The sequence below is a fragment of the Dipteris shenzhenensis genome, chromosome 28 (genome assembly GCF_047967505.1).
Source record: "Dipteris shenzhenensis isolate YYH24624 ecotype China chromosome 28, Dip_SZ_1.0, whole genome shotgun sequence".
NCBI lineage: Eukaryota > Viridiplantae > Streptophyta > Polypodiopsida > Gleicheniales > Dipteridaceae > Dipteris > Dipteris shenzhenensis.
The window spans coordinates 14,383,613-14,409,663 of NC_141623.1; the positions used below are offsets into that span (position 1 = coordinate 14,383,613).

Consider the following 26,051-nt stretch of genomic DNA (forward strand, 5'->3'; position numbering starts at 1 on the left):
ATTATCGTGTGCCTCTTTAAATGTCTTAGGCTCCTCCTCATCAAGAAGAGTACCTGCATAAGCTGATTCAACTGAAAGTGCTCCCCCCCCATGCCTTACGGCACTCCGAGTTCTGCCAGGTAATGGAGCATCAATTTTACTCTCCCTGAGAGTTTGTAACATCCAATTTGGGACTGTTTTTGCTGCATGTATATCTGCAATTTCTTGCTGAACAACCTCTTCCACTGCTTGTGGAGGTGGTAAGACATCCTGTGGCTGAATCGGAGCATGTGGAGGTATCTGAAAATTTTGATTTGTATCAGATATATCAGCAGGGGAACCCAAGGCAATGGGTAGTACTCCCTCAAAGACATCATCGAAAGAAAAAGGCAAATCAAATCAAAATCATTTTCAACCATGGCTGCAAAGTGTTTGAAAACTATAAACACTTCTGATTTGCGTTTCAGCCCATAAACCCAAGTGTAGTTGGAGTAGTCATCTATAAAAGTGACACCCCCCCTTCTCTCTCTCTCTCTCTCTCCCCTTTATCTCCTCTTCCTTCACACCATTTTCAGTGGATTCCTTTTTGTTTACTTTTTTGATCTTGGGCAGGCCTTATGAATGATTGAATATCATTCACCTTGTTTTTTTGGGGACTGCAATGTTCGATGAGTGCTTACTTCGTTTACTGCTCGTTTTGCTTGCTTGTATCCTTTTCTTAGATCTTTATTTGTTATTGTATCTTCTAGTATTAAAATTGGAATTGATCTGCTGGATTTTTTAAATTATCAAAGATCAATATGTCTAATGTACTTTTATTACTGATTAAGCTTTCTTTGTCAAATATAGGATGTTATAGGAGCAGCAGAGACAAGCTCTGGAAAAACGCTTGCCTATGTTATTCCCATTCTGCAACGGTTGATGGAGGAAGAAGAGAGGGATAATACTTCGACTGGATGTGGAAAGGTGGCCAATGGAATTCATTCTAGAAAGAATCAAACTGGAAGCCCTCTTCGTGCACTGATTGTGGCTCCAACCAGAGAACTTGCATTACAGGTAGCCCACAAAGCCAAACGTAGTAGTCAATTCGTAATTTCTTTCTTTACATCTATTTATTTGTTTTTGAGGTTTTTCTATCCTCACACTAGGAAGCTGGGATTTTCCATTTTAGCGAATGATACTAGTTTTGTATTTTACTGAATGTAGCTGAGGCTTGTACATCCTAAGGGGAGCTTGTTCACAAATGGGAAATTATGAATTATATAAATTGAATATTTTTTTCTTTCCTGCCACAAGTTCTATCTACAAAAGAGAAACATGGGTCACATCCCCACTTATGAGCCCCCATATGCTGATGACATGGGGGACGTGACATACAGTGCAAGATAGGACAGAGGGAGTTTGTTTAGGGCTGCCATGTGGGCAGAAGGTTGAAAGTCTTCCTTGTTGAATTAGCTTTATGGCAGCATCATGGGCCACCCTGGCAGCGTCAGGACTGCACAGAAGGACAACAGGCACTACAGCAGGCAACGGGGGCTGGAGCAGACGGGCATGGTGCTGTCAGCAGTACAGCAGCAAGTACAGGCGCTGGTGCAGAGCCCGAAGACAGCAGAAGGGCTGGTAGCAACAGGCGCCTATAACAGGGCCTTAAATAGGCCCAGATCTGGGTTGGCTGAGTAAAGCAGTGACAGACTGGGTCGCCTAGTCTGTGGTTTGGTGTACAGACTGGCAACCAGTCTGCAGGCCAGTGAAGATGGCATAGTGGCTATTCCTGAAGGGCAAAAGGTCATGCGAGTTTGGAGAGGCTGCATTGTAACATGCGGGGACTAGCTGTGCGGAAAATAAATGAACATACAAGGAGAACTCAAGCATGGGAGCCACAAGAGATCTTCCTAACTATAGTACAGTGGTTTATTTATACTGCTGGCATAAATGCCTTGACTGCTGTTGTACATACATGGGTGCCAAATCGGCATACAAAACTGAGCTGTACTACTCCCCTAACTGCGATATGAGGGAGATGGAGCTATGTGGTTGATCCAGGAACATAGGATGGCTGAGAGCTCGATGCTGAAATGAGGGGCAAAGCCCTCCTTATACAGGGGCTGGAAGGGCCTGTTTTGGGTGACCCAACCAGCCGTAACTGGTGACCAGCAAGTCAGCTTGTTGGCTGGGCTGGTCGGGCTGTTTACTCAGCCCTAGGGGCCTACCTGGGTTGAGGCTGCCTATAAAAGGCGCCTCCCTCAGTCCACTTAGATTGCCTGTTGCTGCCCTTTGGAGGCCCCAAAACCTGCCATATATGCTGCATGTGGAGCTGCGATTGGCTGACAAGGCAGCCCGTTGTCACTGAAACCTGGGCTTGACCCTGGTGCATGTGACATTCCCCTCTTTTGAACTTGTTGCTAGCTGTATACCTTGCAACGCTCTGCCCTGGTGACCCGAACTGCTTCGCCACCCTCGTAGCTCGTGCCTAACTCGTCCTTGGACTAGGGCTCACAACGGGGTCATGGCATATGACAAATGGGCCAGACTGTGTGTCACAATGCTCCCTATCGCAGGGTACATGTGACATTCCCTCCTGCAAACTTTTGGATGATGGTAGCTGTTGGGGGACTGCCTGAATGTGCCAAGAAAAAGTGATACTGCTGCTCGAAACTTGACTGTCCTCTCGAAAGATTGGGGAATAACAGTCTGGCACTGGGACTGATCTGGTATGACTCCAAGAGGTTGAGGAACGAATGCTCTGCTATGATTACACGACAGCTGAAGAAAAACTCCTGAGAACCAGTATTGCGATGAAGATTGGAAGCCGAACTGCTGAGGCCAGGCATCCCACCTGCTACCACTACGAACTTCTGATCCTCAGGTGGTATGGCACTCTGATAGGCTCCTGGAAATATGCACTACATGATGTCTTCATGAATTGTTGAGGACTAGCTGGGATCCTGACGCAGAGGCACTGTACTCTTGAAGGCTAATGGCATGAAGCTGGCTACCAACTGTGGGCATCCACCCTTCCCACTGCAAAAGATCCACCGACATAGAAATGCTGGTGCTACTCCATGCACTGCTGGGGTGATGATAAAGCCATTGAGGCTAGGCAACCAAAACTGAAAACTTTGAACTCCAGAATACTCACATACTCTCCTAGAAAGTGTGGTGCTGCTGTCTGCATGATTGCGGTGAGGGAAGGCCCGAATACACTTGCCTCCTCTGCTGGCATGATAATTGATGAGGATTAAAACTTTGCCACCCTCCTAGAATGTGGAATTGTGTATGTAAATGTCTCTCAAAGACCTGAGTGATGCTGGGAGCTGTTGAAACTATAGTTGTCTCCCTGAGAACCTCCAAGAGAGGTGGAACTGTGGACGTCTCCCTAAGGAGCTAAGAGGCGATTGCCATGGTAGAGCATCCCTCCAAGGGGTGGATTGCACTGGATGCTCTTGAAGGCACGGAGGAGCTGTTGGGCACCCCTCTAATGAATATACTGAATGGGATGCTGCCTGAAAGGCTTGCGAGAGGTTTGGAAGTGCAGAGAACACCTCGGTTAAAATGATTGGTTAATATGCCTGGCGAAGGAATTGAGAGATGGATGGCATAGCTTCTTTTGGAATTGAGCCTGTCCCCCTAAGGTACTGAGGAAGGACTAAGACTAATGAGCATGCCTCTAATAAATCGACCAAACTACTGTCCTTAACAAGGAAACCGTCGGTGTAGACACTAGTCATTGCTATTGCTAGTGGCTCGAGAACCGTATGACTAACATCTTGTGAAGGACACAATAACAGGAAGTCCTCGTCAACCTCTGTGCTGACTAATTTTACAACTACTGCCTCCCTAAAGAACTGAGGAAGAGGAGTTGCAGAGGGAACTGCATGACTATCCTCACAAACTGTCGATGAATCGTCAACCTTTGTACCGTTGATAGCTACACCTGCTACTCCAGCTGTGAGGGTACTCCCTCCTGCTAGGGCTGAAACTAGTCTGGCAAACTCCTGAGATGCCCTCTCCTATTGAGCATCAAGGCCAGTGGGACTGGAAATTGAGCCCACTAGTCCTGAACACTCATGATGAGAAGGTGAAATGTGAGTCCTGCCGACTAAAGCTGATGTGAACAACTGAGCTCCAAGGGTAGAAGACCCATAGGAATGGACTATAGTAGCTGATGAAGGGACCTCATGGGTTGAAGACCCATCACACCTACCTGCTGCATTTGGGGCGTCCCCTTAGGTGGAAGCCCCAAGAGAACTAGTTGTGGGAACTAGACAACCCCCTCAGGTGGTGGACCCAAGAGGCTCATCTACTGCAACTACTGATGGGGCTGACATGTCTCCAAGGATGGAAGCCCCATCACTGATAACTGTGAAAACTATTTGCTCCCTTGATAAAGCTGATCCAGCTGACTGAGCTCCCTTGGTGGAAGACACATAGGAACTTACTGATATGATGAAGCTACTAGATGAGTGAAAAACCCATCTGACTTGACTTTGTATTGACTAAATGATCCCCTCGAGTGGGAACCCCAAGAGAAGAAGCTGCTCCAACTGGATGATCCCCATGGATGGTGGACCCTGAGGCTCATCATCTGGGCTTGCTGATTGAGCTGAGCTGGCCCCAAGAATGGAAGACCCCTGAGAGTGGCTGTGGAAATGGAATATACCCATGGGTGGAAGACCCTGAGGAACTGCATGAAGAAATTGAACGGTCCCCTGGACTGGTAGACCCAAGGGAAGCCAATGTCTGAACTGCTGCAGAATGGTTTGAACTGTGTGCGAAGATGGAAAACTCGTGAGCAGATAAAGGACTGCCTGTTGATGAAGAATTGTTTGTGGATATTGCAGAAGGATAGTCCATTTACCTGAGGGGTCCATGATGGAAGATTGGTAGACCCATCAACTGCTGCAACAATGACTGCCAGAGGAAAAATAATAATGCCCCCCTAACCTTGCCCCGCAAGGTTAGACCCATACGGGTGAAGATGGGAGCCGGCCCGATGCGTGATGAAGGAAGGGAGGGAGAGACTAATGGAGTATTGTACTACCGCTAGTCTGCGGTAGAGCCAAAATGCAAAACTAGATAATATCCCAAACCCCTGCTAATTGAGTCCCCATTACCGAGCTTTGCTACGAGAACTCCCTCCAATCTTTTTCAAGTCAGAAGGAAGTAGACTGCTTTTATACCAATGTAACATGCGGGGACTAGCTGTGCGGAAAATAAAAGGACATACAAGGAGAACTCAAGCATGGGAGCCACAAGAGGTCTTCCTAACTATAGTACACTGCTTTATTTATACTACTGTTTTAAATGCCCTGACTACTGTTGCACATGGGTGCCAAATCGGCATACAAAACTGAGCTGTACTACTCCCCTAACTGCGACATGAGAGAGATGGAGCTACGCGGCTGATCCAGGTCCATAGGATGGCTGAGGCTGAGAGCTCGATGCTGAAATGAGGGGCAAAGCCCTCCTTATATAGGGACTGGAAGGGCCTGTTTTGGCCAACCCAACCAGCCCTAATTGGTCGACCAGCCAGTCGGCTGGCTGGCTGGGCTGGTCGGGTTGTTTACTCAGCGCTAGGGGCCGACTTGGAGGGGGTTGAGGCTGCCTATAAAAGGCGCCTCCCCCAGCCCACTTAGACTGCCTGTTGCTGCCCTTTGAAGGCCCCAAAACCTCCCATATATGCTGCGTATGGAGCTGCGATTGGCTGACAAGGCAGCCCGTTGTCACTGCAACCTGGGCTTGACCCTGGTGCATGCGACAGCATTGGTGTCTGGCCCTGAGAATGCCCCCTGTATCCATTCCCCCCTTCTGCTCCCTCTTCCTTGCTCATTGCCCTTCCTTGTAGGTTTCTCTTTTTCCTCCTCTCTCAGCCTAGCCTCTTCAACCTCAGCTTCCCTTCTTGATTAAATTTTTTTTTTCTGCTTTTTCCCCCCCATTTTTGTCCTCCGAAACAATTCGCACCTTGGTACTAGCATAATGGGTACATGGACCCTTTTGGGTCTAGCCAGAGGAGCTCCGAAGGAAATATCTTGGACTTACAGTTCCTACCATATCACACTAACACTAGAGGACAAGCACCAGGTTGAGCATGTAGTACGGGAATTTAGTGATAGAGCAATCATTGAGTGTCCGGTGGGTCCAACTCCAACTAATGGCCAAGTCCGAGATTGGGCACGAGCGAGCCTTGCTTTGGAAGTGGATCATATCCTAGATGTGACCATATATGGATGTGGAGTTTCTTGATATAGTTATCCTCACCAGAGATGGTCCATGCGTTGCTACAGTGCTCTCCAATCTACCTAGGACCTCACCTAGTTTTCCTTATACCTTGGTACCGCGGCTTCACAGTAGAGGACATGGAGACACGGCATCATATTGTGAGGTAGCCGATTACATTGTGGTTTTTGAGTTTGCCTTAGGAGTACGTCTCTTCAGCTAGTCCGGGTTCGGGATTGTCCTTGAGTCGTGCAAGACTGCAACTTTAGTTCTTATAGAATATGGATTGCCTAAAGTTTGATTGGTGGTCATGGACACTTTGGAGATGCTTTCCGGAGGGTTGGTACCTCAACAGGGTGGAGGTCGGAGGGTTACCAAGACAGTGTCATCGTTGTAGGGAGCTTGTCCATTTGGCCAAGGTTTGCTCGAGGTTTACTAGTCGTCAACCCCTTCCTCCGCCACCGTGCACACATTTCGCATTCCCAGGCTCCTTCAGTCAAGAGAAAGAAACACTATGATAAGGAAAATGCAAAAAGAAGAGAGAAAAGGTGAAGTCAAGCTGTGAGACAAAGATTGACTCCCATAATTACATACCCCATGCTACCACAGGATCAAGATAGAGGGTAGGGTTACAGGTACCCTTGGAGGAGCCCACATAGCAGGAGGAGGCTCACAAGTATAGGGCAAGGTGGATATCCAGATGCCCCTGCACTCCCTCGCGTGTGGGGGGGGGGGAGGGGGGCAAGCAAAGCTACCTCACGGCCCTCCGTGGTGGGGAGCGGTCAGCTTCTTCATCGACAGCACCTTGGGAGGGCCCCTAGAAGAGACTTCCTCTTCTCCACCAGCCCCTCTAGCTCCGGTGGGAGCACCAGATCTCCCCTCTCCCTCTCCTACTTCAACCTAGGGAGCTTGGGCCCACATTTGTTGCTTCTTCCGCAGCTTCCACCGCTCGATTGGTTTCTCTCTCTAAGATCTAAGGTCTAACTACCACTCTTTTAACCTTTAAATAATCTTAACCCTGAATGAAATAAATCGTTCATCTCACTAACTTTTACAATAATACCCTGTCTTGATGAACAATGGATTAGGACCTTTGGGCTGTTAGAAAAGACCCAACAGAGGGTACACACAGCGGAAGACTTATAGTAATGCCCAGGAGCTCACACAGTGTGCGTGTGGGGTGTTACTATAAGTCTTCTGCTGCGTGTACCCTCTGTTGGGTCTTTTCTAACATGGTATCAGAGCCCAAGTAGGAGGCTCACAGGTGTGGGAGCCTGAAGGCAGGGACCTTGCTGAAGGACGACCCTGATCCAAAAGCTCTTGAGAATCGACTTTCACGACTGGAGGATGTGCCCTTGCAAGAAGGAGAGTGACTCAGGTTCAGTCAGGTGCGTTTAAAGTTCGCAGTCCAGGTGATCTGGAGATGTACTTTTGCTGCAGACCTTGCCAAAGGAAGGACGGGTTGAAACAGACCCTCAAAGCATGGTGCCTGGAACTCCAGGTTATTCACTCATTATGAGGGGGACGATTGGAAGATCGTGATGGCTGGATTGCTCTAGTTCAGAGGCGGGAACGTGACTGAAGGAGGTGGTGCCAGGAGGTGCTACCAAAGATGGACCTGTGTACCAGGATGGTGTGCGGAAGCGGAACCGGACCTGGTGGAGCAGGAGCCACTGGATGAAAAGCCAGGAAAAGATTTTGACATCGAAAAGTTCCAGAGGACTACGACCAGGGAGTTACTGGAGCATCTTCATCGACGTGTTGGCATTGGGCCGAGATGTGTCGGTGAGAGGGGGTGTTGGAAAGGTCACCTCCCCATCTGTAAGCCCCCAAATGAGGAGAGTGTGGGGGAGGGAGACCTAGGGCAAGATGTGCCCAAAGAGAGATTACCTGGATGTGTGGATCTGGGACAGATCTGGAGCATTCATGGTTGGTGGGGTATCCCAAGGATGAAAGGCTGCATCAGGAGCAGCTCATGTGCAGGAAGATGGCAGGGATACAGTGTCTTGGATCAGGCTTGGCATGAGGCACTCAGTGGACTGCAGCAAGACCCTATGAAAGGCGCGCTGACATCAGCATGTGTACGGAGCAGGGTGCAAAGCTGTACGGATCTGTACGGGCTGCTGCAGGGCAGTGTACGGAAGAGGTATGGCCAGGACAAGGCGCCGGCAAAGGGCTGCAGCAATGCGCAGTATAGTGGGGGTCTATGGGTAGGTATACAGCCTGCAGCAGGGTCTCCAGCAGCAGAAAAGGGGAGCCTAGCAGCAGCCCAAAGGGCCTGGCTAGGGCCCTTATATAGGGCTGGTTGGGCTGAGCCAACCAGGTCGGTTGGGCCAGCCAACCTGGTCTGTCCAGTCGGCCCAGTCAGGGCAGACTGGTCGGGTTTTTGACAGGCCCCTAGGCCTATAAAAGGAGGGGCTTCATGCCCCATTAATCATCCAACATCCAGCAGTGCAGCTTCCAGCAGAGCAGAAAGGAGCAGCAGAGCACAACCCTTGGGGCCTACATCCAGAAGCTGAAGGAGTACCAGTGTTGCTGCAGACTTAGCTCAAGTGTGAGGCTGAGACCTTGGCTGTCTTCTAGGGCAGCAAGGAGCTGAGGTCAAAGGACGGAAAGTCTACAGAAGCTCCAGGTGGAGCACGCGGGCTCGAGTCTAAAGATAGCCAGCTTGTAGTAAGATCAGAGGACCACACCATTGGTGGGACTCTGGATCTGTCTCTCTTGTATTGTGTCCATAGTTTTGGACGGAAATATATATATTTTGGTGGTTTTTCTATCTGGCCGGTTCATTGTCTATTGATGAGTCTGCACATCTATTGAATGCACATAAGTAAAGAAGTTTGTGATTCCACACCCACACCACACTGTGTGAGCTCGTGGGCATTACTATAAGTCTTCCGCTGCGTGTACCCTCTGTTGGGTAAATTTCTAACATGGGCAGATTCAGCGCAGACTCGGTTGGCCCAGTCCGTGGCAGGTTGGGTCACACCTGACTGAGTTGGCTGACCTACTGACTGGATTGACCAGTCAAGGGGCTTCCCATCCCTCTATGAAAGGCCCCATTGAGGGGCACATTGAGGGGGTTCAGACTGGAAGTAGCCCTCACCTTTCTTGGTGCATACCTACAGACAGTAGGAGAGCACATGTCTGCAGGAGGGTGCTGTCCAAGGAGCTCGCACTACGGATGGTCACTGAAGCTCACTGAAGAGTGAGGAGTGAAAAGACAGATTTTCAATTAAATCATTCCCTTCTCCTCTTTAAGACTTTTCTGTTGCACACCCTATCCATTTCTATCTCCTCTGCATGGAGAAACTAGCCAAAGGTCTAGTTTTTTATAACACTACTTCATTGCTTTCAATCTTTTCACATATAAAGTGATGTTGGACTTCTATATGTTTAGTTCGTGTATGAAATATATGATCCTTAGCCAGTTTGATAGAGCTCTGGTTGTCAGTAATTAAAGGGGTTGGATCCTTTTGAGTAAGACTGATATAATTCAAGATGCCTTACTGTATATTCAGCTTTTGTGGAAGATAAAGCAATAGTACTTTGCTTCTTACTGCTCTATGACCTTAAGCTAGATCGGATGCTGAAGCAATATCCAATGTAGATCGTTTGTCATGTGGACATCTTGCTCAACCACTATCAGTTTACCTTGACAAACTTTCATGTGAAAGTCTTAGCTCCTCATTATTGCAAGTCATGACTATGCCATCATTGTATAATATGACAATAACCACGTTTCCTTTTGCTTTGTAGATAGATTATAATCATATGAACTCTTTTTTAAAAAAAATCTTCAAAATGTTCATCTATTTATGAGTACCAGTACAAGGTGCTTGTTTCAATCAAAGCTTGTTGTAATTCGCAGACCTCCTACTCTTTGCCTTCAACCTCAAATCGTCGAGATAAACTTTGAGATTACCATCAAGAAAAGTAGTTTTCACATCCATCTGATAAAGAAACCAGCCATAATGTGTGGCAAGTTCTACTATCAATTTGATAGCATTATGCTTGGCTATTAGTGCAAGGAGCTCATCATAATCTGTCTTCTTTTTGGGCATTACCCTTTCAATTTTTACAACCAACCTAAATTTATACTTTTATACTTGCATCACTTTTCATTCTAATTTGGTAGACCCATTAATTTCTGATGGAAGTTTCATTTGATGATAGATGTGTCACGATACCTCTCCCAAGAAATAAAGGGAAATATTTATTAGATTAAGAAAGTTGACTTTGGTTAACTAGAACAAGTTTTGCATTGCATTTGGTTAATGTGCATCGTGGGGATGCCCACAAGGGACTAGGATTAGTCCAAGACCTAGAAAGCATGCATTAGCTAACCCCTAATGGGTTAAAGTGTGTTGGACATTGTTTTATTTGTGGGAGACCGCCGGGGGGGGGGGGGTGGCAGCCCTTATTTCAGGCCCCTAGTGTGTGTTCTCTGGTCTTTCTCTCCCTCTCTCAGTTCATTTTTATTCCGAGAAGAAATCTGCTGCTGCTCTCCGTCAGATGAAGCTATCAGATGCTGTTATTCCTAAAATTCAAACTCAAAAGGTACACACATTCTTGTCTGTTCTAGACTGCTGCAGTTGGTCAAGAGTGTTACGATCTGATTTGGAGCGCTGTGAATTGAGACTCTTTGCTGCGAATTGTATCTTGCTGCTACGATTGGCATCCAACTGTTGCAAATCGAGGATCCAGGCTGCGTTTTTACAAGAAGTGATTCATTTTAGGGTTTTAGACTAGTTACAATGGTATCAGAGCTCCACCTTGCCATTTTACTTGGTGGCAACAATCCAAAGAACTACCCGATTGAGGAGGGACATTGGTAAATTATAGAAGACAGCAAATCTGCAGCGCGAAAGAGGGTTTTCAACGCCAAGATCCAGACAAGGAGTTTCTCCTTTGATCACAATTTAGATCTGCCTCTTCAGTCTTGTCAGATCGTTTTAAAGCTGTGAACAAAGCACAATATTTTTTATCTGCAAGCAGCCCATGAATTTCGGCAAAACTTGGTGTGGGCAACTCATCCCACAGCGAATTTCAAGTTCAAAACAATCATGTCCTCTGGCGATCTGATTCAGCTTAGTTTGACAGCAAATCGTTTTGCTGATTTACTGCAAAAATAGTTGTTTTCTGTTTAAGATCTTGGAGGCGTCTAAAGTGTGATTCAGTCCTGGTGGTTTTCTTCGCAATGATCAAGTGTTCTTTTTATCAATCTAGCCTCAAAATAGCTTGTGCTTGATCTCCCAAGCACATTATGACTTCTAAACATGGAAGCTCAGCCACCAGACAGCCCAGCTAGAGATGTCCTGTAGGGCTGGATGATGATCTTGATGAAGACTTTATAGAAAACCCAAGGATCACAAAGATTACGAGCATATGCTCAAAGTGGAAATTCCTTATTAAAAAGGGATCCGAATAAAGGCTAAGAATATTTGATTTAATAAGTTATTCTTATGTTTTGTCTTTAAGTCCTGAATATTTATATGTTCTTTTCCTTATTTATTTTAGGGAAACAACAGCAATACACACTTGGTTTGATTGTTTATCAAAGTTATATGTTCGGGAAGAATTCTTGATGAGAAAAAACCCAAGCATTGGACATAGCAAAGATATTCAAGTCTTATGCCAAAGATATTTGGAACTATGATTTTAATTCCTATGATCGGTGATATGGGATGTCTTTTTATGAATTGCAAGAGGGTGTAAAATCAATTTTCACACAGCTATTTATTCCGAGTTATATTATACCAGTTTTGGAGGATTCTAGTATAAAATCACTGTTATATTGTTAAGGAACCCGTTTCTTTTATCTGGTCAAGATTATAGACTCACAATATTCTTCCCGCATGAATATTGGGGGGATACACAGTTGGAAAGATTGGTCTCACAAGCCCATTCCAAGGCAATCAGTTTATATGATTCAAGCATGGGTTGAATAGTTTTTGGGAAACAAGTACCTTTGAGGTTCAAGGTAAGACCCCACTTGAGGTTACTATGTTCTAACTTAGCCTAGTCGACAGCCATGAATATTGTTTATTCCATCATAACACAGCTATATTTTTCGAGTTATCTCATTTCAGAGGATGCCCATTATGATATTCAGTTTTATTGTTTCTTATTATGGAGCATGATGCTCAAGAACTAGCTCTTTACATGACTGTTTTTATATGGTCATTGTTGGCCAAGTCAGGATTTTATCATCCTACATGTTTTAAAAATTTTATAGAATAAATAGAAATCTTTATGGTCTCTTATGGATTAATGTACTTAGCTTTACAATTTATCCGTTAGTGATATACTCTTTTGGACGGAGAAGTTTCGGAGTAGTAAGTCCACACCTAATAGGCATGGTAAGTGTTTGGCGACTTAATCAGTGAATGGAAATTTGAGAAATTTTTCAAAGAAAGTTCTTTTCAAAGTAATTCCAAGAAGAGGTTCATATTACTCGGAAGAGTATCGGTATGGAATTTATGTGCAAATCATTCCATGTGAGAAGACTTAAAGAGGCTCTCAAGGAAAGAAGACAACCCCACTGCAGCTCGAGACAGCTCAACAGACGCAGATACGAGACATCTTCGCAGCCCACCAGAGAGCCATCACTGTACCAGGCTTCGGTTTCGTCCCAGTGCCTGGATAGATCGACTGATATGGCCCACTCTGTAGCCGTAGTTGACTTTTTTTGTCTATGATTATGATTATGATTCTGTTAGCATAGACTAGTACTCAGCAAGGGTCCTAGCGTACCCTTTGCTTCAGCCCACTGAGGCTTGTATGAGTTTGCTTTTCTGTGCACTTTGTCCCATAGGCCCGTGAGGTCTCCCGTGGACGTTAATATATATTTCTTTCTTTTTTTCTCCCTCTTTCAGTTTGTTTTGATTCCCAGAAGAAATCTGCTGCTGCTCTTCGTCAAATGAAGCTATCAAATGTTGCTTTCCCCTATTATTCCTAAAATTCAAATCCTTTTGTGGAGATTATCTGCAACAAATCTGTTCCAGATTGCTATGATCGATCCAAAGTGTTACAATTTGACTTGAAGCACGCTACGACTAGCATCCAACTATTGTGAATTGAGGATTTAGGCTGTGTTTCGTTTTAGGGTTTCAAGGCTGATTACCAATTCGTTTTAGGGTTTCAAAGCTCACAGATTCGTTTCTAAGCTGGCTACAAGATCTACTAATTTTAAAGTTTTGTTTTGTATGATACTGTCATACTCTTTTTTCGTAGATGCCTGCTACTTGGGATTGCCTTTCGAATTCTAGTAGATATTTTGTGTCCATCCTCAATTGTTAAGAGTTCTTGAATCTTTTGACTTTCTTTGATGGCTCCATAATACTATCTAGGCAAAGGTCTTTGACTTAGGTTCCTTTTCACCAATATTTGGTGAAGGTTCTGCAGCAACAAGTGGTATCATCTTCCTTGTCTACTATTTGCTCAATGAAAGGATAACATGATGTATCTTGTCTCAAAAAGGGAAGCTGTGTCCACCTCAATGTAGAGATCGTAACATAGAAAGCATAGAACCTATGTTCATCTCAATGTAGAAAACATTCATGTCACAATACTTCATTTGACCTCCAATCTCACTTGGTCTTCTCATTACCCATTGTGAGTCCTAGTGACCATTTGACACAGTTGTTTAATTCATGGTAACTTTTACTTGAGAGCTAGGACTAGACTTGTTGGAAATATGTTTTCATTACCAATTAACATAGTTATGTAACCATGAAATAAAGGTTGGTAGTATTATTTGCCTAAGGAGGGTGTAATTTTACTTGAAGATGGATGAGAAGGTTGCACTCTTACTGAGGGACTATCTATTGCATTGATCTCAATGGATTCTTGTTCTTGAAGGTTTGTGAACACTTTAGAGCAGCAGCAAAATTTACAACTATCAAGGTGGTTCCTATTGTTGGCGGGATGTCTACACAAAAACAAGAGCGACTCTTAAAGCAGAGGCCACACGTGATTGTGGGAACACCTGGACGGCTGTGGGAGCTTATAAGTGCTGGGGAGAAACATTTAGTTGAGGTAAATTTTTTTTAATTATAAAGTTTGTGGACGCATTTTGTGCGAGCTATCTGCACATGGTGATGTGACTGTTTCTTCTTTGGTTAGAGGTGATATGTTATTGGAATTGCTATCCTATCTGCTTAATTTGTGCAACATCAACTTATACTAAAGAATTGACCTCTCAACCATAGATTTGGCTTCGACATTACCCTTCAATATAAGCCTACATTAGTAGTGCCCAATGTGTCATTGCAGATGTGACTCGTTGAGAATGAAGGTTTCATAGCTAGTAGTCCATACACACAAGGAATTTTACATTATGGAACCATTGTTTCTGAAGTGAACCTGATATCAATGATATACTTTTGTAAGATAACCCCTAGGTTCGTCAACCATTCCTTAACTATGGTAGTAGCTGAGCTTGTTAAATCTGAAACGTGGTTGACATGTCAGCAACTATAGTAGTAAATAAGCTTCTGTTTTATAGGATACTAAGTTCTTAAAATGAAGATATTTGACTGAGCCATGTGTTGTCTTGAATCTTCCTCAATGTGTTTCATACCCCTTTCCATCCACATGTTAGTTTCCAGGTCGTTATAGAGAATAATATAATCCAAAGTATAATAAATACTTCACCTATATCTGCTCCTTTTCCTGAAATCATACACTCAGTCACGCAGATTCTATATTCATGCAAAGGCCTGTCTCGTATGTTAGAGAACCAGTAGCAAAGCTTAAGCCAGGAATCGGGAATTTGAATGGCGACAGTAGAAAAGGAATGTTTGCTAGCAACCATAAAATCAGGTTTTTTATATTTCTCTAAAAACATTAACATAAAGCCTTAAATTGAAGGGGATTATTCTCGAGAAAATTTAATTTATTGACCCTGCAAGTGGTAGAACCTAGCTCAGGTCTTCCCTTCTGCAGGTATCAATCTATCAGTCTTCTGAGCAGGCAATCTTGGTGGAAATCTATCTCTTCCAATCAGCATGGGCCAAGATGAGTTCACTGAGCTGAAGGAGGCAGGTGATAGATACTCGTGGGCGGGGGGAAAAGAAGAAAGTTGTGATAGATACTCGTGGGCAGAGGGAAAAGCCTAAACAATGGAAATTGTGCATGATGATGATTTTTTGCTGAGGAAGGGCCATGGAGTAGAGAAGCTAGACGGGGAGAGTGGCAGATGTTCATCCAGTAGAAATTCTTCACTTATGGCCAACATAAGCAACTGGTAAAACAGCACATATTTAGGGAGAGGTGCTTGCACAGTAGGGAGGGAAAACTTACAAAGGTAATTGTGGCAGATGGACCTGTTTGCAGATCTGAGTGTGGAGGAAGCTTGATGCAGCTGGAAAATGAGCAATTGGATGCAGCTTCTTCATATTGTGAGTGCATCCATAATTAGCATATGGCCAATCTTTCGCAAAATCAGCATAGGCAGAGAAGGAAAGATATAACGTCTTGGGAGGTCTCACAGGACTATGAGACAAGGTATAGTCAACAAAAGTAACTCATATAACCCTTAATGGGATGATGCAAAGGGCTCGCTAGGGCCCTTGAGATGTGATCGACTATCGTCTATGATCTTGATGCCATGCAGCTCTCCAGTGGGATGCAAAGATATCTCGTACCTCTCTTTCAAGAGGGGCTTGGCTTCGGACCACTCACATGGTTGATACATTTCCCCGACCAGGTTTGCATTGGGCTCCACCTGATTGAGATGCGGTGACACAGAGATTCCCTTGTGCAGCAGGCCAGAGATCAGCTACAGTTGATGCCTCAGGACACCGAGCTAGACCAAGCGCAGACACACATCACTGATTTTTACGCATCTGAGCCAGCACGAGATGAGATCGAGGGGGAGGAGCTCGAGGAGACGAGAGCACTATGGATCAATAGTGAGACCCGTCACCAAGATGTGGTTGGACGAGAGACGCAGAGACCACACACGGCACGTTGGGCAACCAGAACATGCACGATTGAGGTCCGGCCTATCTCAGCCCTCCTTAGAGGGGACTGCCAGAGATGAGGCATTACTCTTGATGTAGCCCATCAGATACAGAGATCCAGAAGAGCGCGCCCTCTGCCACCGCGGGAGACAGCCCGGCAGACATAAATACATGGGCTCTTTGCATCACATTAGAGGGCCATAAGGGAGCTGGGTTATTTAGAGCTTGCACATGTACTTGGAGCTTTGGTTTCGAGCAGTACTTGATTGCTCTTTTCCTATTGTTTTGTACTAGTGATGTCTGGTATGTTCTTGACTTGAGAAAAAACCTTGTTTCCGTCCCATCCATGGCTCATGATCAGCACATGCTTGTGGAATTTCAGGATAATCAATGCCGGATCAAGGATCCAAAGAAAGGGTATGAAATTGTGGCTACAGGTTCTTATGAGGCCAGCGTGGGTCTTCATAAGCTTGATGCTCAGCCCTATAATCAGCATGCTATGGCTGTCTGTTCTTCTACTCCAGGTGATTTATGGCATGCGAGGTTTGGTCATGCACATCACACAGCTTTGGCATATTTGCATAATCATAATATGGTTGAAGGATTGCCAAAATTACAGCAGCTCGCTCAAGAGGTGTGTGAAGCTTGTGCTCTTGGTGGAAAGTTGCATCACCTACTGTGACCCGCGAGGTCTCCTGAAGACGTTAATACATCTTTCTTTCTTTCTTTCTCTATCGGGCCATCTCGCTGCCGTGGGGGGTGTTGTCTCCATGATCTCTGTATCCGACGGGCCATATCAAGAGACACTTCGATCCCTTATGAGTAGAGCTCAGATAGGCTAGACCTCCATTGTGCATGCTTTGGTCAGCGTGCATGGTCTCGATATACCATGGTTGCTAGCTCCTGTTTTGGACTCTCTACAAGCAATGAGCCATGAGATCCAGAAATGGATGGTTGTTCTTGCAGGTGGCAACTAGCGCTTTTCTTTGTTTTCATCGACAGCTCCTACTGGAAGCTGGTTGTATGGTTTTTTCAAGCATTAATAGAATTTACTTCTTCTTGTAGAAAAAATAAAAAGTCAAACAACAGGTGATGACAGTGCCACATGAGACAAAGATTGACCGGACACAGCGGCTTGCCACAGATTTCTACACATCTAAGTCAGTCCCAAGTAACGGTGGAGTGGAGGAGGCACCGCTATATACCTAGATGAATCCAAGAACATTCCCAAACTCATCCTCTAAGGCGCCGCTATATACCTAGATGAATCCAAGAACATTCCCAAACTCATCCTCTAAAAACACAACATAGTGCAGTTTCAATCTCATGATAGCCACTCATAAGATTGAAAACCATAAACTCCATCACGTATAGCAGGGACTAGCTACTATGACATCCCCACTGACGTCATCAGTGCCCAACAGTGGTGGAGTGGAGGAGGCGCTAGCTAATATGAGGGCAGAGAGTGGATCGGTAGGATGAAACGACCTCGAGCTGTTGCTACCTCTAGCTGCAGACGACGCCCGATGCAAGTGGTATACGAGGAGAAGGAGACCTCTATCCGGTCAGAGTGTCCTATGCGGGCGGGTCAAAACCACTCCTCTGGGTCCCATTGAAGTCACACAAGGGTCTTCCCTCCCAAATCCAAAGGCGCCAAACCACGCCCTCTGTGGTCGATAAGATGATGGAGGGATTGATGTCCCAAGTCCTACCCAAGCGACCCACAATCCTAATCCTCTACCACTCCATGTCTTCCAGGTCCACCTCTGTCTCCTCCTCCAACTCCGACTCGTCCTACAATGAGCCTTCTGGTCGCACCCGATAGAAATGAGACTGGGGGAAACTAAGAGACTCCCGAAAAAAGCGGATCCAGAGCGGTACCTTGTCCGCGAAGAGAATTGTCCTGATCAACAATGGGGGGTCGAGGGGGTCTGTAGTCCCTCCCACTAGGAGTCTAGGATCGCCTCCTCAATCTCCTGCATCATGATACCTGCTTTTCGGAGTCGGAGAGGGCCACCTGTTGTTTGACTTGTTTCAGTAAGGTCTCTCTTTGTCACCGCATCTCGCTAGATAGAGACCAATGCAGACTTGGTCATGACAGTGGATCAGCTAAGAGAGGCCCAAAACCGTGCCCCTCCTAAAAAAGGCAAGGGGCATACTACCAAGGAGCTTCAAGAGGTTTGTCACAACTGTCTCAATAGGACAAAGGACCAAGCCTCTCACGTTTCTAGATGACTAGCAAGTAGATGAGCATATATCCAAATGGTTTGCCAATCACGGTATTTGGATTGACTTTCCCTCTTTCAGGTTAGAATGAATGCACTATCCCCTTGGTCTCACGAGATGAGATCAACCGTATCATAAGATTAGATCTACTCCAGCTCTATATGTCACGGACTTGGGAGGGGAACCAATATTTTCCCACCAAGATCCAATTCTACCACGAGCACTTCTTGAGAGTATTAGAGGATGGAGTGATTGTCAGACCCAAACACCTTGAGGATAGACGAGTCTCGCATGCATTGCGACTCTAGTGCCAACCTCAGTAGTCTCTAGCTAGGCAAAAGCCCAAACCCTGTGAAGGTGTGTCATTGTCTGAAAGATAGCATCAATCTGGAGTGTCGAACTCTGCATGTATATGTGATGAGAGAAACTTACGTTGGTCTATTGTACGAGTTTATGAGAGGCAGCGTAGGAAATACATAACTATGTGGGATGTCATTGCGGGCAGCAGTGTGAGTGTTGTTGGCAAATATAGGCAAGAGATGCAGTCAGTCAAGTGGGAGGTTAGTGTTTTGAGGAAGATCTTCTCATAGTTGATTGATTTTGCTGCCACTCCCTTTTCTTTCTGATTTTTTAGCGAAAAAAGTGCTTGTCCTTTTTTGGACTCATGGGCTTTTTATAATGCTGTAGGCTAGTTTTAGCCTACCAAGCGTATACTAAGGTGTTGTTTCATGGGGATAGGCCATATAGCCCTCATGCAAAGGTTGAGAATGATTAAATTCTTGTGGATTGCCCCTTGTGGGTTTTTAATAATTTGGTAGGTTGTGCTTTCATGTCCATATTTTCTTTGAGTGGTTGGGTGCCATTATAGTTGCCAATTATCATTGGGTTGTACCTTGTCTTGACATGGTCATAAGTTAATCACACTGGTGATAGTCCCCATTCTTGATGTAGATATATTTGTAAGCTTTTCATTTACCTTGGGACATGCCCATCACCCGAGTATAATTCTTGATTCTTACAATTCTTTCTATTCCTCTTTGTGGTACCTTCACTCTCACCGTCCAAGGGAACATGTTTCCTTGGGTGATTTCAGTGTCATGGGTTCGACTTATGGAGTATATGGCATTGGGGTCTAACTATACCTTGGGTCAACCCCATCAATGTGGCAACACGACTCAAATCCATTCCATACATTAGTACCTCATTAGTACTCAACCCAAGGGTAGTTGTGAAAAGTAAATAATTAGAGTCCTTTTTTAAAGATATAAGATATGACAACCTACCATGCATGTGTGTTGGATCAAGGATCATACAACCTTGCCTGGATGGTTAACCATGGGTCACCGGTGTATTGTGTGGTGGTTGCACCAACTTTTCAAGGGCTCTTCTACAATTCTTGAGGCAGCAAAGTTCATTAAGCCTTCTGGTAGTTTTATTTAAACATGGTTGTGTACTCAATCACCTTGACCATATTCCAATGTTTTAAACAAGAGGCGTAGGTACTTAACTAAAGGTAGCTAGCTTAGCCTACCTTGTCCTTAGCTAAAACATTTTGGTCACATGGGGCACATCCATTTACTTATGGAAATAAACAGTAAATCGATCATGTGTGATCATTTGGCTGTTGTTGCCTTGCGGTCACCTTGGTTTGACCAAGGCTAAATATGTTGGTCCCAGTTACCTAAGTCTTGCTAGAGGGCATTCATAGTTATTTAGATCTAGTTTTTGACTCTAGCTCCATTTTCTTTGTCTTTTATTAAGCAATGGTATGCTAAAAATAATACTTTTGTTAATGAAAGTCAAATAAAATATTATGGTTAAGAAGATTAATTACAGTAGTTTAATAATACCATTGGCAGTGAACTAGTATGTGACCATGCCACGATCTGAGTACTCTAAGGCCATGAGGCCTATGCTCTTTGGAGTTATGTTATTCAAAATTCTGGTTTTATGAGCCCTAAGCTCATATTTATATGCCCTGCCCAGCTATGCTTGTAAGGCTTTTCGGATCAGAAGCCCGTGTTGATCCACGTCAAATGGGGGGAAAGCACTAGGAGGCCTTTTGGTTTAACTCTGATTGTTCAGTTTTAGACTTGACTATGTCAAAGATAGTATCGCTACTGTCTCTGGGGTAAATCCCAATACGAAAGAATTGAAGAGAGGATCGAGAATGTTGGCTAGGAAGTGGCAGACCTGATCAAATTTCTCGGGCAGTCAGAACGAAGATAAGGCTGGAGATTTTCTTTCCGTGACCACAGTCTCACCACAGTTGATGAAGAGGCAGCTCCATCTCTAAAAACCATTGGAGAGACATTTTTGAAGAGGAGGGATCTCTAGGAGGGAGACAAGGAAGGGGGGTGCAAGAAAGTAACTTCAGACCAGGAGGTGCGAGTACCTCATTGAGGCTGGAGATTTCCTTTTCATGACCAGAAAAAACAGGAGTCTCACCAGAGTTGATGAAGAGGCAGCTCCATCTATAAAAACCATGGGAGGGACATTTTTGAAAAGGAGGAATCTCTAGGAGGGAGATGAGGAAGGTGGGGGGTGCAAGAAAGTGACTTGGAATCAGACCATGATGTGAGAGTACCTCATTGAAGGCTTGTTCTAAAGGTAATAGCATCTTTGTGTCATGGCTTCAATTTTTCTTTTGCTGCTTTCTTTCATGATTTATGCCTTAGAAGCTTCTCATGTACTCTGTCCTCCAATTTGCTCTTTGAGCAACATTATATAAGGTCTCTATAGCGGGAGATAGACTATCCTCAATCTCTCTCCTGCTCAATACTAATTGCAACTGCAAAGATGATGCACTTAATACACAAAGTGATACTGTGGATGTCAGTGAAAGAATCAGAGGGAGAGAATGTAGTGGACCTCTGAAGAGAAAATAGATACAACTGAATAATGAATGCCCAAAAGGCTGAATACAACTATATGAAGGGGCTGAAACCCTCACTGCAAAACTGGAAGACTAGACTACCTATAGGAGGTGAATCCTCACTAGATCCCTGAAGAGGCTGAGGCTACCCTACTAGTCTGCTGCAGGGAGACCTGGGCTCTACTGCTCTTAAGTCTAGAAGGCCTGAGGAGTGGATCAGAAATGAAGGCCAAGGGGCTGCCTTTTATAGGCCCCCTTGGGCCTCAAAACTGACCGACCAGCATGGCCGACCATGCAGGCTGCTGCTGAGCTGGCTGCCTGCGTGGCAATCCAGTATGGCCACGGGCTGTGGATGCCCGTGACAGTCTCGCTAGAGCCATGTTCTCCTAGTTTAGACTCACATGGTCTTTCCATTACTACTTACATATTGGAGGTTCATTTTGGACATACCCATGCGGATCACCAATCACCGAACATGAATGTGCCAAAATCTTTTCCCGCCATGTGCCGGAAATGTGGCCATATTTCAAGCATACACCTTTCTTAATGAAACTGAAGCTGCAAACAACTTAGATGCATTTGTGTGCTAAGCATGAGCTTTTGTAGGCACGTGAATTAATCTCTTTAAAGATTTTTGATTGATCTGTGCTTTGAGAGCCGCTATGAACAGTGAGATTTCTCTCTGTGTTGTTGCCCACTCATAGTTCAGTATACAGATTGAGGACTTTATTAAGGGATACATGCTTGCTTGTATGTGAATCTTGAATGTGAATGAGGGCATGGGGTTATGAAAATACCTATTTCTATCAGTATTTAAATTGTTGTAAGCGACAAGGATACTATATTCAGGCTGGCTAATAATCATGCATAATTTTCTATATGACTTCAACCAATCTATGTCGATTTACTCAGCTTGTGTGATGTATGCAGTCTTCTAAAAAAATTTGTGCACCTGTGGGCAGCTTGATTCTCTCTCCTTCTTTGTTCTCGATGAAGCTGATCGCTTGGTTGAAAAAGGTCACTTTCAAGAGCTCCAGTCAATCATAGGCTTGCTTCCAGCAGAGCAGCAGGAAACCAGAACACATCAGGAGAGGGTGGAAAGTGATCATGAAGTGAGCATGAAGGTTGGAGGAGGATTCCCCAGAATTTCTAATGCTGCCGATATTGAAATTGGGAGGACCTTCAAACGAAGGCAAACTTTTGTGTTTTCTGCAACATTGGCCTTGCCTCCAGGGTTTAGAAAAAAACTAAAGAAAGACTTTCTTAGAGTAAGACCACTGGCGAAGAACGAAGAGTGCTCTGTTGCTGCCCTCTCAGAAAGGGCAGGGGTGCGTCATAATGCTGCCATTGTCAATCTGACCTCTCAAAACATTCTAGTTGACAAACTTGAGGAATCCACCATTTAGTGAGATACGATAACTTCCTCTTTCATGAATCTTATATGCAAGATTTTCTTTTGTTGGAGATTGAAGCCAAAATTGTGAAGTGTATATAGTTGGTTCATGTCTCTTTGTGTGTGTGTGTGTGTGTGTGTGTGCAAGTGTCTGTTTGTCACAGGTGCTTTTGACGATGGTGTTATGATCTGTCCATAACAGACTACCTCACATGGCATTTGCAGTTGCAGGGAAGAAGAGAAGGATAAATATTTGTACTATATATTAAATTTGCATGGCTGCGGACGTACCATTGTGTTTTGCACATCCATTGCAGCTGTACGTCGCATAGCAGCACTTCTGCATCTTTTACAGATTCAAGCTCGACCTTTGCATGCCCAAATGCAGCAAAGACAACGGTTAAAGGTAAAATCAAATAATCTAGTATTGGAGCTTTAAGACTATGTTCCATACCTAGTTTATGTTTGTAAAATATTCTCTCAGGATTCATTGCTTCATTTTAAAGGTATGTCAAAGAGAGATTGCAGAAGGGATTTTCATGGAGTTTCCTCTTATCATTGTTGTACTTTTTGTAATGCAGGCTATGGATAGATTTCGTGTTGATGAAAACTCTATCCTTATTGCTACTGACGTGGCTGCAAGAGGGTTAGATATACCAGGAGTTCGGACAGTTATCCATTACCAGCTTCCTCACTCTGCAGAGGTACACTTTGCACGTACCTCTATAATTGAAAGCCATTGGGCATTCAAACGATTTGCTTCCTCTTAGGGATTATGCTTTAAGATGCTGAAGTCTTGATGATTTTGTTATGGGTTATCAACTTCCTCACTCTTCAAATTTGCAACATGTTATTCCTAAAGCATGTATCAACACGAAAGCAATGAATGAGCCTCAGGATGAAGAAATTACTTGTCTCTGTAGGTTTACGTGCATAGAAGCGGGAGGACTGCGCGAGCATCGCAAGATGGATGCAGCATCTTACTTGTGTCTCCGCCTGATCAACGGAAATACAATTCTTTATGCCATGAACTTGGCAAGGTGCTATTTAAATGAGTTTTTTCCTTGTTTTATTGCTTGTGGAGGATATGCTTGATCCACCCAACCAAAACTAAATGGTACAGAATAGATGTGCAATTTTTTCACGGATAGTATATGCGTTTCTGTAATATTTGCTGGGGATTTAGCCCTCTCCCTTGTGGGTATGCAATGGGGACCTAAAAAGGGTCTATGACATGTGGAAAAGGGAACAATGTATTAGTCCCACATATAAGGGAGTTCCTAAATGTGCCTACTATATAGGTGTGGGTGTCAGGGCCTTAGAGTGTCCCCCCCCCCCCCCCAGGGACTTTTGATAAAATGTGAAGAGGGAGATAAGGGTGGAGATTGTTTTCAATCCTGTTTCTTTTGGAGCACTCTTATCTTTTAGTGTTTATCCACATTATAACACATGATGTTGGGATGAATCTTCAACACGTTCCCTCAAAATCAACATCGTCAAGATGATGAATCTGGGGTGTGTTTATTGCTCTAGCACGTCCCACTAATGGGATTGTCCTTCCTCTAAGCTAAACGAGGGGCTTGTTGATGTTTCTCAAAAAACTCTTTTCTCAATGCTTTGGTCAAATATTCTTTTCTTGCACAATGTTGTATTGTGATATCTCCATTGAGTACTCTTTCATGGATGTCATGTTCTCTAACATGAAGATGCTTTGTTCTTGAATGATATATTGGATTTTTTGCCAGGGCTTGAACTGGTTGATTATCACAGTGTATGGTTATTGGCTTTGTTTCATCAAAGCAATCTGTTTGTGACAAGATTCTTCTAAGCCATAAGGTTTATTGTTAGAGCTCTATATTTTGCTTATGTTGAGGACAACGAAATTGTTGGATGCTTTGTTTGATATCCAAGAAATCGCGCCGTATACTCATACCCTTGTGTTGGTCTTCTTGTTTCATGATCACCAGCACTATATCCATGCAAAGGTGCATGACTTTCTCTGTATTCTATTCTAAACTATTTTGTGCCTTTAGTGTATCTCAACACTCTTTTCGCTACCTTTCAAATGTGTTTGTTTTGGACTTGACATAAAATGAGCTGGAGTGCTGATTGCATAACAAATATCTGGCCTAAGATAAATAAATGGACGAATGAGTGGCGTATAGTGTCTATCACACTTCTTCTTTTGTCAATCTTGAATTCTATCCCGTAGGTGTAGCTGCAATCTTGCAATCTTTAATTCTTATATATGGAATTTTTTCAAGAGAGTATTCACATATTTGTACTGACCCATGAAGGTGCTTTCTAATCCTCTCCATAATTCTATACCAAGGCAACGATGCATGAATCCAAGTTCTTTCATTTCAAACTCGGAAAATAGATCTTGTTTCAGTTTGCTGATGAAGGTTGCATTACTTCGTGAACTATCAGATCATCTACATACAATAGTGCAATGATGACATCTTCCATTTGAACTTTATAGTAGAATGTATGATTTTATATCCAAGAATAGCAACATATTTGTCAATTCTACTGTACCAACTTCTTGGTCCTTGTTTCAAACCACAAAGACTCTTTTGCATACTTGATCTGATGTTTCAGTGTCAACATATCCATGAGGTTGTTGCATGTATCCCTCTTCATCCAAGTATCCATTATGAAATACATTCTTGACATCTAGTTGAATATTTCCTTTGTTGATGGTTGCTGATGAAACCAAATATATGATAGAATCCATTTTGGCTACTGAAGCATAGGTTTCTTTATAATATTGTCCATATTGTTGTAAAATCCCATTACCATTTTAATCGTAATTAACCTTGTAAACCCATTTATTTGTAATTGCTTTCTTTCTCTGGAGGCAAATTACATAATTTCCAAGTTTTTTTTTTGTAGAATGCATCCATTTCTTCATTTATTGCTTTTTGTCATTCTGGGTGCTAAATTGTGCCTTTGAAATATATTGGCTCTTCAATTTGCATGCTTGTTGTTATAGGAGCATAATTTGTGGTTTCAATTTGGATTGCTTTTTCTTTCTTAACAAAGTCAACCTTGCTGGTTGTTTCCTTTCTTTGGTTAATGCTCTCAATTCTTGTTGTTCTAATAGCTCTTTAGTATTTCTTTTGTTGATACTATCATTTCCTGTGATGTGGATGTTTTCCACTTTGAATCTCATTCAACACTACCTCTCTGGAGATTATAGTTCACACAACTTATAAGCTTTGCTTCGTTCACTGTATCCAACTGTAGTGCATTTTCTTGATTTCACATCAACTTTAATTTTGTGGTTGTCATATATATGAGCATATGCAATGCATCTAAAAACTCTAAGATGCCAAATTTTTGGCTTGTGACCAATTAATACTTCAAATGGTGTTTTGCCTTGTATAGGGTA

At 43.9% G+C, this 26,051-nt stretch overlaps 1 protein-coding gene across 2 annotated transcripts in view; it reads left to right on the forward strand.

The window, feature by feature from the left end:
- Positions 1-26,051, forward strand: part of LOC147883223 (P-loop containing nucleoside triphosphate hydrolases superfamily protein) — a 96,926-nt gene that overhangs the window by 21,615 nt on the left and 49,260 nt on the right. For both annotated transcript variants that reach the window (XM_087399888.1, XM_087399890.1), the window contains exons 4-9: positions 829-1,035; positions 14,059-14,235; positions 22,227-22,669; positions 22,883-23,063; positions 23,239-23,361; positions 23,581-23,697. In XM_087399888.1, the coding sequence (XP_087256014.1) occupies positions 829-1,035; positions 14,059-14,235; positions 22,227-22,669; positions 22,883-23,063; positions 23,239-23,361; positions 23,581-23,697 (1,248 nt within the window). The remainder of the gene's footprint in view (positions 1-828; positions 1,036-14,058; positions 14,236-22,226; positions 22,670-22,882; positions 23,064-23,238; positions 23,362-23,580; positions 23,698-26,051) is intronic.